Below are 18,790 nucleotides of genomic sequence, written 5' to 3' on the forward strand. Positions count from 1 at the left end.
AGAACGAGAAGGGGGTTGGGGATTTATTCATAAACAGGAAGGTAGTGACATCACTGCACAAAAGCTTGGGTGTCTTGTTATCGTGTTACGGCTCACAGTACCTTTACAATGCATCAAGTGCTCTGTTCATTATTTGGCATTTGTTACAAGATATACTTGCTAGGGAAGTGGAGTAAATGGCTGATGAGAGGTTTTGGAGCACATTTTTCTCAAATATTGAATTATGGGGCCTACTCTCCAGTGCTCACATAGCTGTTTTGCCTCTCAACGAATTTAGTGTTCTGCTCAAACCAACAAATCCATATTCCCTTTCATGACATCTCCTCACATTGTTTCCTAAGTACCTATGACTGATATTGGGGTGAGCAGTATTATTGTTATTGTTGTATTTTATTCAGACATGACCTAAGTCCATAGCTATACAACCACAAATATAATTTACTATCGATACAAACGCTGCCCTTACAAGCGAGCGAAATGTTGCTGTTTCACTGAGATGCTTCTAGCCCTGTATTTCTACGTGTATTTTGCAGGAAGCTCTAAAGTGGCCCCTGACACACTGGCTGCCCTAGCTATTGCCAGCCGAGACCATTGTCCAATAGCGTGGCATAACATCACACAAAATCATAGGAAAAAGTGTTTTCATAAATACTCTCATCATCACATTCACTTGCATTTAGTTGCAGAGCTCATTATAATCCATGTGTAATATCTCCTGAGATAAAGGGGTGAACTCTTCAAGCATTGCGTACAGTTCCAGGATTTCTGTCTAACAATGACAGCAAAAAACTGAATAGGCAGCAGGGGGTACTGTCCACCCACTCCCATTCCAAGGACAAGGGGTGACGATGAGCAACAAGGCTTCTCCACATACACCAATTTCTGTTTTTCTCTAATCTCCAAGCACAAGATTAACTCCCTCAACATCATTATAGATATGGCTGAAAATACATGTTAAAATGATACAGACTAGTTAACCATAACAACATGTACAAATGAATCAGCACATAGTAAAGAATAAAACAGCAGTTATTGGAAACAGAAATACAACATTCTTTCCACACTTAAACCTTGTAGAACAGTCTAAATTGTCCTTAGAGAAAAATCAGAAATGGAAACCACCTTGCTACACCTGTCAATTCCCTGCACACTTAGACACTCCCACAATGCCCTCATCCAACACAAAAACAAAGGCAGATGGCATGGTCGATTAGGTAAGTGATATTGCTGCATTCAAATTATGTATACGCTTTTTTAGATTTAAAACGATCCACCAAATCCACTCAATGATACATACACACATACATCCATTCCCTTCTCTTCTGCATCCCATAGCAGCAATCAAATGAGTTTGTATTTCTCCTCATAAAATCCACAATGTTGGTATTCATTCCTCACAAAGTTTCTCATCATAATACTAATGATTTACTTCTAACGTTGAATTTTTGACAGTGGACAACCTCAAACCTATGGTCGAGCCACTGTTGTGGTCTGACTATTAGTGTCTTGTGGACTATGATTATTCATGCAAGATTTCTGATCAAAACATGCCATCATGCAAGTCATTTCTATGCATTGAACAAGCACAATTATTTATGTATTTGTTTGGAAATATGACTGAGTAAATGTAAGCCCTTGGCCCAAGATGACTACCTAATCAACAGTCCCTTAACAAATCGGTGTGAAAGCCCATGTAGTAAAAGCCGTTTGATGTGGGTATAACAAAGATAGAAGGTGAAGAAGAGGTATGTGACATGGGAAATATGTTGATTGTTGTTTTCGTTTTTTACCGCTCAAATTATGTGGAGATACAAGTATATTCATCATTAACAACCCAAATAGAAAACCCTTACATTAGGCTACTCTGGGGCTTTGTCTTTCTCTCCTCAGCTGTTCTTCTGGTTCTTCATCCAGACTGATAATGTCCATAAATGTGCTCCATGAATGTCTAAATGATGATACAGAGTCCTTTCTGACTGCTTTTGGGAGGTGATTCTTCAAGTCGAGCAGTATTTCCATGTTTTTCCTGCATAGCTCTGTATTTCCATGGGAATCCATTGGTGGCGGGAATCCCACACATTAGATCCCTTATCTGTGTTTTTCATTCATTCCTCTTAGTGAAAGGTTCTGTTCCTTATGTCTAGTCCACCAGTAAGTGAACTATCTGCCCATTTCTTTCATATTTTGTCTGTTTTTCATTCCATTTTGTTAAGATCAGTAGTCTAGATGCAACAATGTCACACAGTACGTTGATTATGTTTGGTTTAAATCAAGTTCAAGTCTCTTTAAGCTGTAAGAGACGGAGCTGCTTCACTCTGCATCGATAGTATGAAGTCTGTAAACAAAATTATTAATATTATTATTTTTCTTTCTTGCAAATGAAATAATCTGTACATCTGTGTGGGTTAGATGGTTTCCTCTCGCTTTGCTTGAAGTTACATTATTATAGTTATTATTGTTATTACTGTTATTATTATTCCAATATTCTAACACTTAGATTCCCTGACGGCTTTTTGGTTTCTGCCCTTCTCCTTCCTCCCTGCCTTTCCTTCGTTCTCATCCTGTTTTTCCTTGTCAGGTTTGGTGACACTGTCATAGGAGGGGAGAGAGGCAGTGGAGGGCGTGCTCTCCTTCTTTTCCTTTTCCGGATTCGTCCCCCCATTCTTTACGTTATTGTTATTGGCCGGTCTGCGCTTGCATTTGAAGCCACGTCTAGCCAGGTAGTTTCGGTAGGCCTGCTGGATGATTTTGGCCGACACGTCCTCCTGCTTGCGCCTCAGAGTAGTGGTAATGGGCTCATAAGACACTTTGGACGGGTTCGCCGCAATAAAGCGCTGTTCCATTTGATCCCTCAGCATGTCCAGCTCTCCGGTATCGCCTAGTACCCGCTTGGTGAATGCAAACAGAATGTCGAGGCAGTGGATCCGGTCCCCGCTCACCATGGGCAAGTCCATGGAGATCAGCTCTATGGTGTTGGGCTTTGGAACACGGAGCGGGTGCTCGAGGTAGTCTGCAAAGTCACCAAGCTTGCCATAGGTGATGAACTGCGAGGCGTCTGGGTCGAACTTCTCCCATATTTCGTAGAAGGTCGTGAAGTCGTCTTCGCTGAGCGGGTCAGCACTCTCTTCAGTCGCGACACCGAAGTTCTCAAGGATAATGGCAATGTACATGTTGACCACGATTAGGAAGGAGACAATAATGTACATGACAAAGAAGAAAATCCCTACGGAGGGGTTGCCGCAGTCGCCTGTATTTGGTGCACCTGGGTTCTCCAGTTGTGGGTCGCAGTCTGGGGGGTAGTTGAGAATGGGTAACAACAAACCGTCCCAGCCGGCAGATGTGGTGATCATAAACAGGCAGATCATGCTGTTGCCAAATGTCTCAAAGTTGTACATGTCGTCGATTCCTGCCCCATGCTTGACATAGCCAAAGTTAGACATGCCAAAAATAGAGAAGATGAACATAACCAGGAAGAGTAACAACCCGATATTGAACAGGGCAGGAAGGGACATCATCAGGGCAAACAGTAGAGTCCGAATGCCCTTGGCCCCTTTGATCAGACGCAGGATTCTGCCGATTCGAGCCAGTCGGATCACCCTGAAGAGGGTTGGAGAGACAAAGTACTTCTCGATGATGTCTGCGAGGAACATGCCTGGATAGAGAAGCAGACAGAGACGAGGATAGGGAGAAATGTATGATTGCTGGTATGTTCTGCAATAATTTTACAATGTTTCCTTAAATCCATAACCTATTTTAAAATAATAATAATACAAACTGTCCTGTGACTGTTGGGCCACTAGGGGGAGATGTTAACACGATCTCACTTTCCCAAGCCTTAAATTCCATAATAATGTGATACATCTACACAGATTATTTTTGATAGAAAATAGAGCAACCCATTTTCTAGTAATTAAAACAGCAACTCAAGTTCTAGCACTCAAATACATTTACATTTTAGTCATTTAGCAGATGCTCTTATCCAGAGCAACTTACAGTTAGTGAGTGCATAAATTTTTCAATACTGGCCCCCCATGGGAATCGAACCCACAACCCTGGCGTTGCAAGCGCCATGCTCTACCAACTGAGCTACAGAGGAGGCCAACAAACAAATACCAGGCATAGAAGACAATAGGCAAACTGCATGTAGGAGGAAAGGGATAAAATCACCACTGACCAACAATTGAGAGAATGACCACGACCACGTCAAAGATGTTCCACCCAATGGTGAAGTAGTAGTGGCGAAGGGCAAAGAGCTTCAACACAAACTCGGTAGTAAAGGCAACGATGAAGACGAAGTTGACCCAGTAGAGAATATTGTCAGTTTCTTTTGACTGATCGTCCGTCTCCACCATCATGGTCACCATGTTGAGGCAGATCAACATCATAATAGATATATCAAAGACCTGCTGCGTCACGAAGTCAAATACCAGGCCCTGAAAGTTATTCTGAGAGAAAATATAAAAAATGATGGAGGATGGATAAAGAGACGTTAGTAGATTCAACAAATGAAAGCAAGACACATTTTGTTAGGGTACATTCTGAAAGGTCTGTTGGTTAGTAAAGTTTAGTTTTCGAAATGTCTTTTGAATGTTACCTTAATGAGAACTCCTAATTTACCCCTCCCTCAAAGTATCCCTTGGGCTAAAGGAACCATAGGAAGAGACTTACCAGTGGTCTCGGAATAGGTTTTTGTGGTTTTTTTGAGCCAAGTTTTTTCATGGCAGTGTGGTATTTCTTCTGCTCTTCTGTCATGAATATATCCTGACCTCCAAAGTAAAGGGAGACAAGAAAACATCTGGTTACAATCTTGTTGAGCCAAATAATGTGGGAACTTGTTCTTAACCTAGTTTTATCTTATCAACAGGTCCATGGAATAAGGAAAATAGGTCTTATCTTTTTCTTTTGCTGGTTAAAGTTGTCAATGATGACACCAATGAAGAGATTGAGGGTAAAGAAAGAGCCAAAGATGATGAAGGCAACAAAGTAGATATACATGTAGATGTTGTCTTCATAGATCGGCTGGTCCTCCACCTACAGAGAGCAGGAAAAATACATTCAAGCTCCAAATTGTCCCTCATTACATTGCCTGTTGTGGGTTCAAAAGCCCCTTTCGCAACAAGTTAGTATTGGTAGGTTCTTCTGGAACACGTTACATCTGTTCACACAATACCAACCACCAAACAAAAGGGAGACAAATCTCATACAAGTGACAGGCATACCTTCCGTGAATCAATGGCCGCATACATTATGTCCATCCAGCCTTTAAATGTGGCCTGTGAGAGAGGGGATATATAGTGTCATGAGAAAAAGGGGAAAGAAAAGTGAGGAAGAAGAATGAAGGTAAAGCAGAAAGAGAGGAAAATGAGGATGAGGTGTTGAAATGGAAGGAGGAAAATTACAAGATGAAGGAGATAGAGGTACAATAGGAAGCCATTGACTGAAAATATGAGAATTGACTCCTGCAGTCTAAGTACCATTCAATGTCCATTCAACTTTGACCTCCACAGTGGGAGGGGTTACGGCCAAAGGAGTTAAAAGTCAAAACACTGATAGGAAAGACCTTGAACTCACCACTTGAAGAAGTGCCAGGTATCCTGCAGCCACATTGTCAAAGTTAATTTTGACATTCTTCCATCTGACCTCACTGTAATTTGCGTTGATTAGTGCAAAGCACTCCGTCTTGTTGTTGACGACGTCAGGTTTAAAGTACTCCTCTATGGTCTCGTTGAAGCAGTAGTAATACTTCCCTGCAAACAGGTTGACCCCCATGATACTGAAGATGAGCCAGAAGATGAGGCACACCAGCAGCACGTTCATGATGGAGGGGATGGCTCCCACCAAGGCATTCACCACCACCTGCACACGTAACCAGGGTAACAGGAGCAGCATGAGATACAACTCACACATATATACAAACATAAACCCACTTCCTCTCAGAGATAATGGTCGTATACCTTATGTGAGTTGCACATCAGTTTGGTTTATCTTGACTATTGCCTTATATGTTGCTATTACTCTATCATATGCAACTGATGTCACCAATGAGGTATACTGGTGTTAAAATGGGGCGACAGGTAGCCTGCGGTTAGAGCGTTGGGCCAGTAACCGAAAAATACCTGAGCTGACAAGGTGAAAAATCTGTCAATGCGGCCTAATTTGCGCCAGACTCACCGTACTACTATGGCTGACCCTGTAAAACAACACATTTAACTGCATCTATCCCGTGTAAGTGACAATAAAGAAAAACGGTGAATACTTAGATTGAGGCCCCATTTTTGGTGTACCTATTTGAAACCTTTCATGAGTACACTCTTAGAAGTAAAGGTGCCTGGCTAAGCGGTGGCGGTGTCAGCTGCAGCACACAGTGTAATTCTCTGACTATGTACATTTGATGTTTTAATGCAGGACATCCAGCAGCTCTCAGATAGACAGCTGAGCTGAGCATGGCATGCACAGTCATACAGGTGCATGTACAGAGCCATGTTCCCACCTTGAGAAGACAATCAGAACTGAGATGAGTGGACTTTTCTGAAGGTTTCCTTCAGAATGTGTAGTGATTATGGCAAAATAACTCAATAACTACACGCACCAAGTTACCTTGATGAGTAGACTAGGGAGCTAACCTCACTAAATGGACATCATAATGATGTGAAGCTGCACCTGGTTCCCTCTTCATAACTAGGCCTACTAAATTATGTGAAGATGTTGTTATGAGTGTACCTTATCAATAAGTGAGTAAAAAAAACACCTACTACTGTCAGTGGTTGTTGTTTTTCTGTTATTGTCGACTGCTGTTGCCAAGAATGGAAACATGGCTCTCTGGCGTATGTGCATTGCTTGCATGTAAATATTTCAGGCATTATCAGTCAAACTTGTTCTCAACTGGCTTACCTGGTTAAATAAAGGTGAAATAAAAATAAATAAAAATAATAGCACAATGATCCTTTATTATGGAGGTTGAGGGCTCTATTCAAACTGTATCGCTGAAGCTTTACAGATTGCATGATAGATCATTTACATTTACGTCATTTAGCAGACGCTCTTATCCAGAGTGAGTGCATACATTTTTTATTTTTTTGTTAAATTATATTTTTTCATACTGTCCCCCCGTGGGAATTTAAAGGTATTTTCCGATTAAGCTGACATATGCAGCATTTTCCGTGAATGCAGTCTCCTCTAACGCAGGAACAGTGCCTTTAAAGTTCAAATACGGTAACGCGGGTTCAGCGATACAGATTTAATAGAGCCCTTAGACATTAGATGCATATATCAAGGGGCAGGAATAAGAGTTACGTTTCTAGGGCTTTGCTTGCCCCTGTTCTTTATACTGTAGATAGTTAATTCTGCAAAAATATATACCCGCAAAATACGTTTTGCAACACACCACTACAGCTAGTTGAAGTCCAGACAAAAACAGTAATTCTGATGCTTGATATACAGTACTTCACCAAACTCTGGTGACATGACATAACTGGGGAGGTGGGGAGAACAGTAGGCAGAGTTGTACATATGGGTGGTTGTGGAGGAATTACAAGTTGGAGAGGAGACAAGACCAACATTTCCAAGAATAACAACAAGTGGTAAAAGCCATCAAAGGAAATTGACTGATGATACTACCTGAAGTTCAAAACCAATATGAGACTGTGGTATATTAAACTGTGAGAAATGCTACTATGCGTCTTACTTTGTGTCAGTGTCACATGCCAAAGCTTCAACAAATAAGCCCTGCCCAATGGCTCAGCTTACACATTCTGTTTTCTGTGGAAACTGGTACCAGTAAACATGCCCACATTGGTACGATGTGGGCCCTATGCGGGCTAAGCTATTGGCCCCCTGTAGGCTGCCCAAACTGAGCCAATGTGCCTTTGCTCATCGGCTCCACATTGGCCCCAGGGCAGGTGGCCCCATTTATTTATTATTTATTTATTCAAATGTAACTTATTTACTTAAAGATGCACTATGCAGAAATCAGACTGCCATTTCCTGGTTGCAAAAATTATAATAGTTCACCTAATTTCAGTTTATGTGACAAAACAAGCAGTCATTGTATAGAGAATCATTGTACCATCTAAACCGCTGTGAACTATATTTTCCATAACCAAAAATATTGTATATTCAGCTGTTTCAAGCTGATGTACAAAACCGAAAGTTCCGAACGGGAAGCATAGAAATAGCACACAACGGGAATGACAGATCTATAACTCACATTTCTCAGTGAATTTGGTCGGGTCGCCTAAAAAGTTACATATTGTAGCTTTAAATAAATGGTATAATTTTCCAGCCTTAAAGGTATTTAGCAAATGTGTTACATTGTAGACAACCAAGTTGTTACTATCATACATATATTTTTCTTATATGCAACATGTACTTTTTTCTTCTTTTTTAAACACTTCTTCATTGGCAGTGTACAAGTCAATACTTTTTTGGGGCATCACACAATGCAATCCTTAAACTGGAATGACACTCAGTAATGGTTGCACAAAAAGAACTGTGTGCACACCACGCCCACAAATATTCTAATGAGCCCCCGCCTCTACGTTATGAAGTAGCTGGTGTGGGCTAGCCCGTGCTGGGCTTGGTGTGGGCTAGCCCGTGCTGGGCTTGGTGTGGGCTAGCCCATGTTGGGCTGGGGTAGGCTTGGTGTGGGCTAGCCTGTGTTGGGCTGGTGTAGGCTGGCCTGTGTTGGGCTGATGTGGGCTTGGTGTGGGCTAGCCTGTGTTGGACTGGTGATGGCTGGCCCATGTCGGCAAAGATGGTTTAGTATGAAGATGCCCAGAAACAGCTTCTCCAATAGAAACACGTCATCGGGTCTAATGGTCGTGTTGCGCCAAGCTGCGCATGTGCAAGCCGTCAAATCAAAGGCACTCCTTCGATATAAAGTTGTTTTTGACCAATATTTTAATATGTCAGTTTGTCACTTCCACAAGGTTGTTCAGCTACTTTAATACGTTTTTTAGAAATCAATAAAAAAAATGAACAACTAAGGATTAATTTTTCACTTCTCTCATTGACATCCTAAACCCCAGTCTGGTCTGTCGAGTCTGCTTCGAGAGGCGCTCCCAGAAGTATTGGCCTGTTTGGCCTCTGGGTTTGAAAACTCTGTGATGTCGGGCTGGTGAGGGATTCGTTTGGGCTAGCCTTTGTTGGGCTGGTGATGGCTAGCCCGTGTTGGGCTGGTGTGGGCTAGCCCATGCCCACCTTGCCCACTGAATACCCACATGGGGCCAATGGGGTCATGTTCGCTGGGGTGATTCTTGTAAGTCATGTGTTACATTGGAAGGTTTGAGTGAGACGCGTGAAACAGTAGTTGAAGGAAAAGGGTACAGGGAGGATCTCTTGCTTGAAAGACCTCGATAGTAGAAGTGAAGGCTCTAAAATGAGTACAATTTCAGTTAAAAATGACATCTCATTCATATGGGATGAGTGACTTCATTCTCCAGTCTTCTTTCACAAGTTCCAAATTTATACTCTGTTTTGACATTGTGATGAGGCAGCGTTGCAACATATTGCCATTTTACCAATCAACATTTTAACATTACAATTAACCAGAAATTGCTTTCAAATGGATACTTGATCCATATTTTAGATAATCATTGTTTTCATATCAGCTGCATCATGACTTTCTGAAATTATCTTTTCATGCAAATAGCGTGTCATAGATGAGCATGGGTAGTATTTTGCATGCATTTTCCTTTTGGGCAGAATTGTGTTACATTTCATATTTTTATTTCTTAAATGCCCCATTTGGCTTTTCTTTCTTTTTGGTTTCTAGTTCATTATAGCATGCATTGGTGCTGTAACTAATGAATGGACATGCAGATGGACCAGCTGCATGGTGTTTTAGATCTTACCCTCATCCCTTCAAAACGAGACAGGGCCCTAAGGGGCCTCAAGGCCCTCAATGTCCGTAGTGATTTAACGGGCCCTAGATCGGAGTAGCCCATCGCATTAGCTATAAGAGTGATTATAGACACCTATACACAGAGAGAGAGAGGAAGAGAGAGGGTCCAAACAGTTAGAATTGGTAACAGAGATAGATGGACCAATTTGCTGGAGAAAATTAATAACATACAGATATTTATACATATATATGAATGTTTATGTATGTATGTATGTATATGTACACATACTGTATATAAAGAGAGTAACGTTTAGCAGCGGTTAAAACTTCTGCAGAGTTCAAGGAATAGTAGGTGCCCCAGGTATTTTCTGGATATTTAGGGGGTTTGTTTTGGTTTAGTTTGTAAGGCAGGTGAAGCTTGAAAAAAGGCTCTACAGTATACCTGGTTAGAAACACGTGGTTGACAGAAAAATAGGGGGAAAATAAGGGAAGAGAGAAAAAGAGGTAGCAAAATCAAACAGGGGACATTTGAGAGGAGAAAGGCATTCACAAATATTAACTCAATATGACACAGTACACGCACACTATTCACACAATTCACAAAGTACCAGTTGAGTATAAGAATGGAGATGGGAGCCAGGAGGGTGAGGGCGGCTGTGGGGACGAGTAGGAGAGAGGACAACCTGTGAAAGGGAGAGTCCCGAGACAAAACCACAAGAACCTTACCCTGGCCTCTCAACTACCAGCCCCCAAGCCTCTCGACTGCAGTACAACATCCCTTTTAATTTAAAGAGAGACACTGTTACAGGTACCTGCGAGAGAAGGTACAGGTTGAATGAGCACATGCCTGAGCCATCTCATACTTACATTTCATTCTATTCTAGACCAAAAATGTTACTCTTGAGGGAGCCATAGCCTACATAAGGAGACCCAAGGGACCCAAGATGTGGTTTGACACAGCGTAGAGTAGTTACAAGACAGAGAGGAGCAAGGAGCCAGAGAGGCAAAGAGACCATGGGACACCACACCTGTTATAAAACTTCCCCTCTGTCTCCCATGACCATTCATGATAATGTGATACTGGCAGGGTGGGGGTTGGGTCAAGGGCAAACATCATGTTATACTGTTTGTATTCCTCATCAAATGGCAGAGGACTCTGGACTGTTGGATGGCCTTTGAGAAACGGGACAGTTTCAGCAGCAATGTTCCAACATCTAGTGGAAAGCCTTCCCAGAAGAGTGGAGGCTGTTATAGCAGCAAAGGGGGGACCAACTCCATATTAATGCCCATGATTTTGGATGTTTGACAAGCAGGTGTCCACATACATTTGGTCATGTAGTGTACGTTTATAATGCAGTTTAATGATTGACTCAGAAGTCATGGCCTGACTTACCAGCCATCGCATGACCCAACACAACACATCCAACAGGACAGGTCAAGGGGAAAAAGATAACTTTACAATTGCTCTTCCAGAGACAGGGGAAGATACAGTCACCACAGCCTTCTTTACACAACAGTAGAATAATGTTACTGGGCAAAGCTAGACTGGATGAAAACCCCCCACACTGGAACACCAAAACTGAAGAGAGCTTGTGTGGCATTACGATGTGTGAAATGTAAACCTTAAAAATGTCAATTTTTTGGGACTGTCTATGTCACTCGTCCTGCCTGTCACCACTCCCCCCCACCCCTGTATATGTGTATATGCCCCCCCCACTATCACCTATATGCACATTGTGGTTCCCCTTTGTTGTTTACATAGTAAAGTGCTACTGTAAACCACATTGTTGACTCACTTTTAATACCACAACTCCCATCCTAGGCTGTAATATTACAGCAGTTCACTCACAGCAACGACAAGACAGGCATTTAAGTCAATTCCACAGCAACAGATAACACACTAGCCCATAGAGTTAATTAAACAGGGTAGAGAGACACGGTGAGAAAGGCCACAATAGCAATGAATGATGCCAGGCCTTTCAACATTTCAGCTGGAGACTAAGCAGAGCATTCAATTAAATAAACTCAAATGCACTTAAATGATTGGTCGAATTTTGTAGACGAATCAGCCAAATTGACAATGTTTTAGTTACATACTGTAGAGGAGATTCAGACAAAGGGGTAAGTTGAGCCACCCTTGTTTATAGGAAACCATACACAAAATGTATCATTTCACCAAATATTTAAGAAGAGGTCAATATTTCATGGAGTCTGTGAAGGAAGAAAAACTGATTTTCACTAAGTCAAATGAATTTATTGTGTTAGCGGTTTCAGGATGCTTGTATCTAGCATCGTCAATTGAGATATTAAAGTCCCTTTTTATCAAAGTTGTCTCAGATCAGGAACAAAGAGTCATCTAGTTACACTAGTTACAGCTACAGTATGCTTGAAGGGAAACAGCATCCAACATGGGAGGAGGACACTAAAGCTCATCATCTCTCATAAAATGAAGACTGACAGAGAGAGAGAAGAGCAAGAGACAAAAGATAGCCAGAGAAGAAGAACATCAAGAAGACAAAGCAAGAGAGATAAAAAGAGATTGAAAGAGAGACCAGCACAAAAGAAGAGGGGGAAAATCCTAAGAGGGGGCAGGAAGTAACATAGAGTCAGTTGGAGAAGTTACTTACATCCACAATGAAGAAGTCCAGCCAACACCAGGCGTTGGTGAAGTATTTGACCCAGCCATAGGCCACCCATTTGAGCACCATCTCCAGGATGAAGATATAGGTGAACACGCTGTCTGCGTACTCCAGGATGATCTTGATTGTCTTCCTCTTATTTATGTACACATCCTCAAAGGCCTGGGGGGGGAACAGAACACCAGCATGTTAAAGAAAACTGACATGACTGGACGTCTTGTCTTTTGATTATGCCTCTGAGTTTTTCCTGGCCATGTGAAAAACTCCTGACCCTTTCTATGGTTAAAGATGTTTTAGTTTTTACATTTGCTTTTCCTGCTGAAATATGAATTATCTGAAAACGTTAAAGGTGCAATGGGGAACATTAGCAAAGACCATTCTTTCTCAGTCCTCCAAAAAGTGTTACGGTGGCTTTTTTAAATACAGTATTTTTTTCTCTACAGCAATTTAACTTACTGATTGCGTCTTTAATGTATTGGGATTCAACTGTGCTAAAGTTGATACTGCCCTACGTTCATGGTAAACTTTGTGAATGTGAATTTAGAATTCTCTCTGATACAACAATGTATTGAATCCTCTCAGAATGCGTGGTGTTTACATAGTCAGCGCCCACAGCAGTGAAAGAGGAGGTAGGCTACTGTATGTGATGGAACAGGCTCTCTCTGTACTTTAGGGTTAATAGTCCCCTCAGACCCACTATCCCATATCCCTTTGTTCATTCCTGAACACGTAAGTGTTCTGAATCACCATTTGGCTACAGTCCCCTAGAAAGCTGCAACCTAAGCTGGATTCCTTTCGTTAAAAGGCTGGTGCATTTATTATTATTATTATTTTTATTTTTTTTAATGGGCAACAAAGTGCATTACAGCACTTTGTTGCCCATTAGCAACAGTCGCAGAAGAAAGGCAAAAGTAATGATCTCGCTAAGAAGGGGGAATAAAATATTTCTTGATTGAATTATTCAATTTCAGTACATTCTGTCAGAACTGATAAGGTTTACTGTAAGACAGTACGTAATGGTGTAGTATGAGGTGAACTGTGTGTGCCTTCTTACCAACGCCCCGCTACTGAGCAGGATCATGAAGATGATGACGGTCTCAAACCAGTTGTGCTCCACGATCAGGTAGCTTGTCTTCCTCAGGAACCACCAGTGCTTTCCCCAGCCATGGTCGATGGGCAAGTATAAAAACGTATACTTGGCAACACATTCTGGAAGAGAGGGCACACACACACTGTTACTGACACAGATGCATACATTAAGGGTATGTACACACTATTGACTACACAAGCACACAAAATGCCCTCATTATGCCATACAGACTGGAGATGAGGACACACACTCACAGACCCACACTTGGCATGGCTTACATTTAAATCAGTTACTATAAATGAAATGCTAAGTGCTATTGTGGCCAGACTGAAGCCTGTGTCTCTCTGTGGGTTCTTAGTTACCATCTGTCCAGCAGGCGTCTGGGTCCAAGAACTCCTCCACAACCTCCACCACCACCACCTCCTCCACGTCAAGCTTGATGTCTATGGTGCTGCCCTCCGAAGAGCTGGTGTCATCCAGCTGAGACAGACAACAGGAGAGAGGGTCAGACAGATATAGAAGAGGAGGAACCTCAAATCAAATTCCTAACATCACAGAACATTCGGTGGTGTTATGAGCTAGTATGTACAAAGATACGGCATCCACTAGTCACCCGCTCACCCTTTCTGTGGATACAGTATATCATACGCATCATGATTTAAAGGCAACGTAACCTAACCAGGAAAAACTCTGTGTCGCAGTTGTAGGTTAGATGTTACATGTTGTCTGCATGTTTAACACATTCTCTTGCATTCCAACCATGGAGGTGTGGGTAATAGCAACATTAACTAGCTAGCTAGTCATTCATCTTGGCTGCTGATTGATTACATTAATAGTGCTGGTCACTGATAAATATGCAATGCAGATTTGACAGTGATGCATGATTTGTTGCTAGGTATCTTTATGGAAATAGAGACTACAGCATTAGATCCAATGGTAAAAGCCTTTACTCTACACAGAGAACATAAACATATGACACTCAAGAGGGGAATTTATATGATAAACATGTTAATTAAAGTGAGGTGGGGGAAGGATTGCCTAAACATATACAGTGGGGAGAACAAGTATTTGATACACTGCCGATTTTGCAGGTTTTCCTACTTACAAAGCATGTAGAGGTCTGTAATTTTTATCATAGGTACACTTCAACTGTGAGAGACAGAATCTAAAACAAAAATCCAGAAAATCACATTGTATGATTTTTAAGTAATTCTTTTTCATTTTATTGCATGACATAAGTATTTGATCACCTACCAACCAGTAAGAATTACGGCTCTCACAGACCTGTTAGTTTTTCTTTAAGAAGCCCTCCTGTTCTCCACTCATTACCTGTATTAACTGCACCTGTTTGAACTCGTTACCTGTATAAAAGACACCTGTCCACACACTCAATCAAACAGACTCCAACCTCTCCACAATGGCTAAGACCAGAGAGCTGTGTAAGGACATCAGGGATAAAATTGTAGACCTGCACAAGGCTCGGATGGGCTACAGGACAATAGGCAAGCAGCTTGGTGAGAAGGCAACAACTGTTGGCGCAATTATTAGAAAATGGAGAAGTTCAAGATAACGGTCAATTACCCTCGGTCTGGGGCTCCATGCAAGATCTCACCTCGTGGGGCATCAATGATCACGAGGAAGGTGAGGGATCAGCCCAGAACTACACGGCAGGACCTGGTCAATGACCTGAAGAGAGCTGGGACCACAGTCTCAAAGAAAACCATTAGTAACACACTACGCCGTCATAGATTAAAATCCTGCAGCGCACGCAAGGTCCCCCTGCTCAAGCAAGCGCATGTCCAGGCCCGTCTGAAGTTTGCCAATGACCATCTGGATGATCCAGAGGAGGAATGGGAGAAGGTCATGTGGTCTGATGAGACAAAAATATAGCTTTTTGGTCTAAACTCCACTCGCCGTGTTTGGAGGAAGAAGAAGGATGAGTACAACCCCAAGAACACCATCCCAACCGTGAAGCATGGAGGTGGAAACATCATTCTTTGGGGATACTTTTCTGCAAAGGGGACAGGACGACTGCACCGTATTGAGGGGAGGATGGATGGGGCCATGTATCGCGAGATCTTGGCCAACAACCTCCTTCCCTCAGTAAGAGCATTGGAGATGGGTCGTGGCTTGGTCTTCCAGCATGACAATGACCCAAAACACACAGCCAGGGCAACTAAGGAGTGGCTCCGTAAGAAGCATCTCAAGGTCCTGGAGTGGCCTAGCCAGTCTCCAGACCTGAACCCAATAGAAAATCTTTGGAGGGAGCTGAAAGTCCGTATTGCCCAGCGACAGCCCCGAAACCTGAAGGATCTGGAGAAGGTCTGTATGGAGGAGTGGGCCAAAATCCCTGCTGCAGTGTGTGCAAACCTGGTCAAGACCTACAGGAAACGTATGATCTCTGTAATTGCAAACAAAGGTTTCTGTACCAAATATTAAGTTCTGCTTTTCTGATGTATCAAATACTTATGTCATGCAATAAAATGCAAATTAATTACTTAAAAATCATACAATGTGATTGTCTGGATTTTTGTTTTAGATTCCGTCTCTCACAGTTGAAGTGTACCTATGATAAAAATTACAGACCTCTACATGCTTCGTAAGTAGGAAAACCTGAAAAATCGGCAGTGTATCAAATACTTGTTCTCCCCAATGTATGCCTGGGCTTTTAAATTCATGTCTAATTCATGGTAATGATACTCACAGACTCTCAGAAGAAATGCCTATTCTTAAATACAACAGTCCAGCTACAAACGACCACAATTACCAAAGCATTATTTGATCTGATTAAAGAGAAATGGTTATGGAGAGAGGACTCAACACATAGGCCTACGACAGACCTAAAATGTAAATGTGTTGAGGCTGATCTCGAACAGCTTAGGTAGAGACGTTTAAACAGACATACAGTATATGCCTGGTCTAGCCAACCTAATAAATAATCTCACAGCTGAACGATAACTCAAGGTGAACAAGGACACACAAGCATTCACGCACATACATACACCCACAGAGCCAATCCAATTCACGGAAGAATGACGCTGCACTTTAGAATCCTGAATCTTCAGCAGAAGGAATGTGCTTCTCTCTCTCTCTCACACACACATACACACACACACACACACACACACACACACACACACACACAAACAGCCAGACAGACCCTGATTGGCTGACAGGGGCTCTGTGTCCGTCCAATTGTTGCAGGGCTGGGCTGTTACAGGCTTAGCTGCAGGATAGCCTGCCGTGTGGTTGGTGGAGACAGGGAGTTGCTGCATGCCTTCCCCCTGCAAACCAGGTCAAGGTGACCAAAACATCAGAGCTCCCCAACATATCCACATACTGTACAAGTGAGGAGGACCTTTCCCACACGTTCATAGACACAAAGCAGTGTCGATCTGTCTGACTGTCAGTCTGCAGAGTCAGTGGTACTGCCATGTCTAAACAAATGTTCTGAAACGTCAGGCCATCTGATGGTCTCCTGTGTTCACCCCTCTGTGTTCACTGCTCTGTGTTCACTGCTCAGTCCAGTATTGATGAGTGGATAAAAAGACATGCATTGCATACACACACATACACACACACACACACACTCTAAGCCATTACATAATCTACTACATTGACTGCAATCTCAAGAGCCTCGGCATGTATTTGGCTACTCTGCAAAGCATCATGCTTCATTTATAACTAGAAAAGGTACATTTCCTAAAGACAATTTGAGCGATTGCATCAGCTATTTAACTGTAGTGGTCTTACTGAAGCAAGCACGTGAATTAAAAGGAATATGCTGGATAACAATAGTGGTTAGTAGAGGGAGCAAGCACACTAATGAGCTTGAGGCATGAGGTTTTGCTATAAGGAATAAATATTTGCTGGGATTCATTTGTTTTCAGGAGTTTAACTATTTCTAGGAAGATGCGCAAGTGAAAGTAAGCACTTTGTTGACACACCTAGCTAAATCCTATTTAGTCACAAAGTCAGTCTTTCTCATCATTGGCATGTTGTAGCTTGTATTAGCTAACATAAATGTAGCTATACATTACCTTCAAAGTCAATCATAGAAATATAATTCCTAGAATGGACATCCCTATTCAAGTCAATGGGTCAGTGATGGCAGACCGGCGGCCATTTTGAGGGTACCCATGATCAGAAAATAAAGCTGGAAGTACACCGTTCAATTTGTGCTTTATTCACAGTCAACACAATTGACATTACAAAGCCACATCATCATTTGAATGAACATTCCATGTTAACGTGGCAATTCAGCATACCATGTCAGCCATATTGAGTGTACCCATGAGGGGGAAGTCAAAATGCCATGGCCCAGTGGGCAATTCCACTTCTAGGAGTTCTATTTCTATGATCACAGTCTCATCATTGGCTTATTGTAGCTTGCATTTGCTAACAAAGGCGTATACATTACCTCCTTCTGCTCATCAGGAGAGTTGGTGACGGATAAAGGCAAACACATTAGCCACGGTTCAACTTGTGAAAGACTATGTGATTACTAAAATAGCTGTATCTTTTGATCGGTATAAGCTATTACTGTTCTGATTTCTGATTTGAGTTACAAATTTCTTTGCATTTGTTTCAGTAGCTAGCTGTCTAGGTTTGAAAAATACATTGTGTTAGTTGTGCAGTTAGCTAACTAACTAGTTGGTTTAGCTATGAAACATGTTAAGTTAGTTGAGGTTTAGCTAAATCAAAGAGGGTCTATACAGAAAGAGGCATTTCTAACGGCCATTCCAATACAAACCCCTGATCACGCTAACTAGCAGTGTCATGGCCACCAAGCTAGCTATGAAGAAACACGTGATCACCTCAAGTTAACGAGCTGCACCGAACTGCACATGTGCAGTATAGCACTCCTTTGAAATGAAGTCGTTTTTGAGAATGAATGTTTGTCAGTTTTGCGGCTATGTAGTGAAGCTAGCTAATTTATTTAGATTCTGGGAAAACCTACAAACAACTTCTAAGAAGTCAGAAGTATGAGCAATCTTAGAGGAGTGGATGCTAACGCATCACTCCAATTCACAGAGAATGATGAACCACTTCATTTGATCAAGTCTCAACAACTCAATTCACAACTTATCCTAAATCTCCAACAAAACTTCATAAAACCTTCCACCCAACCAAGCACCCAAAACACCCTGCCCCATTTTCTGATGAACCACCCTCCTCACCCTTTATATAACCCTATGCCCCCACCCAAAAGTATACATT

The 18,790-nt window shown here is 42.0% G+C and overlaps 1 protein-coding gene across 1 annotated transcript in view; it reads right to left on the reverse strand.

Annotated features, from left to right (window-relative positions):
• Positions 1-868: 868 nt before the first annotated feature.
• The window catches only part of LOC121577568 (sodium channel protein type 8 subunit alpha), a 105,464-nt gene continuing 87,542 nt past the window's right edge, over positions 869-18,790 (reverse strand). Inside the window, exons 19-28 of the mRNA XM_045223842.1 lie at positions 13,933-14,050; positions 13,535-13,689; positions 12,469-12,642; positions 9,852-9,974; positions 5,572-5,856; positions 5,220-5,273; positions 4,894-5,031; positions 4,669-4,773; positions 4,175-4,445; positions 869-3,652 (exon numbers count right to left, since the gene is read on the reverse strand). Coding sequence (XP_045079777.1) covers positions 2,487-3,652; positions 4,175-4,445; positions 4,669-4,773; positions 4,894-5,031; positions 5,220-5,273; positions 5,572-5,856; positions 9,852-9,974; positions 12,469-12,642; positions 13,535-13,689; positions 13,933-14,050 — 2,589 coding nt within the window. The 3' untranslated portion in view covers positions 869-2,486. The remainder of the gene's footprint in view (positions 3,653-4,174; positions 4,446-4,668; positions 4,774-4,893; positions 5,032-5,219; positions 5,274-5,571; positions 5,857-9,851; positions 9,975-12,468; positions 12,643-13,534; positions 13,690-13,932; positions 14,051-18,790) is intronic.

The sequence above is a fragment of the Coregonus clupeaformis genome, chromosome 12 (assembly GCF_020615455.1).
Source record: "Coregonus clupeaformis isolate EN_2021a chromosome 12, ASM2061545v1, whole genome shotgun sequence".
NCBI lineage: Eukaryota > Metazoa > Chordata > Actinopteri > Salmoniformes > Salmonidae > Coregonus > Coregonus clupeaformis.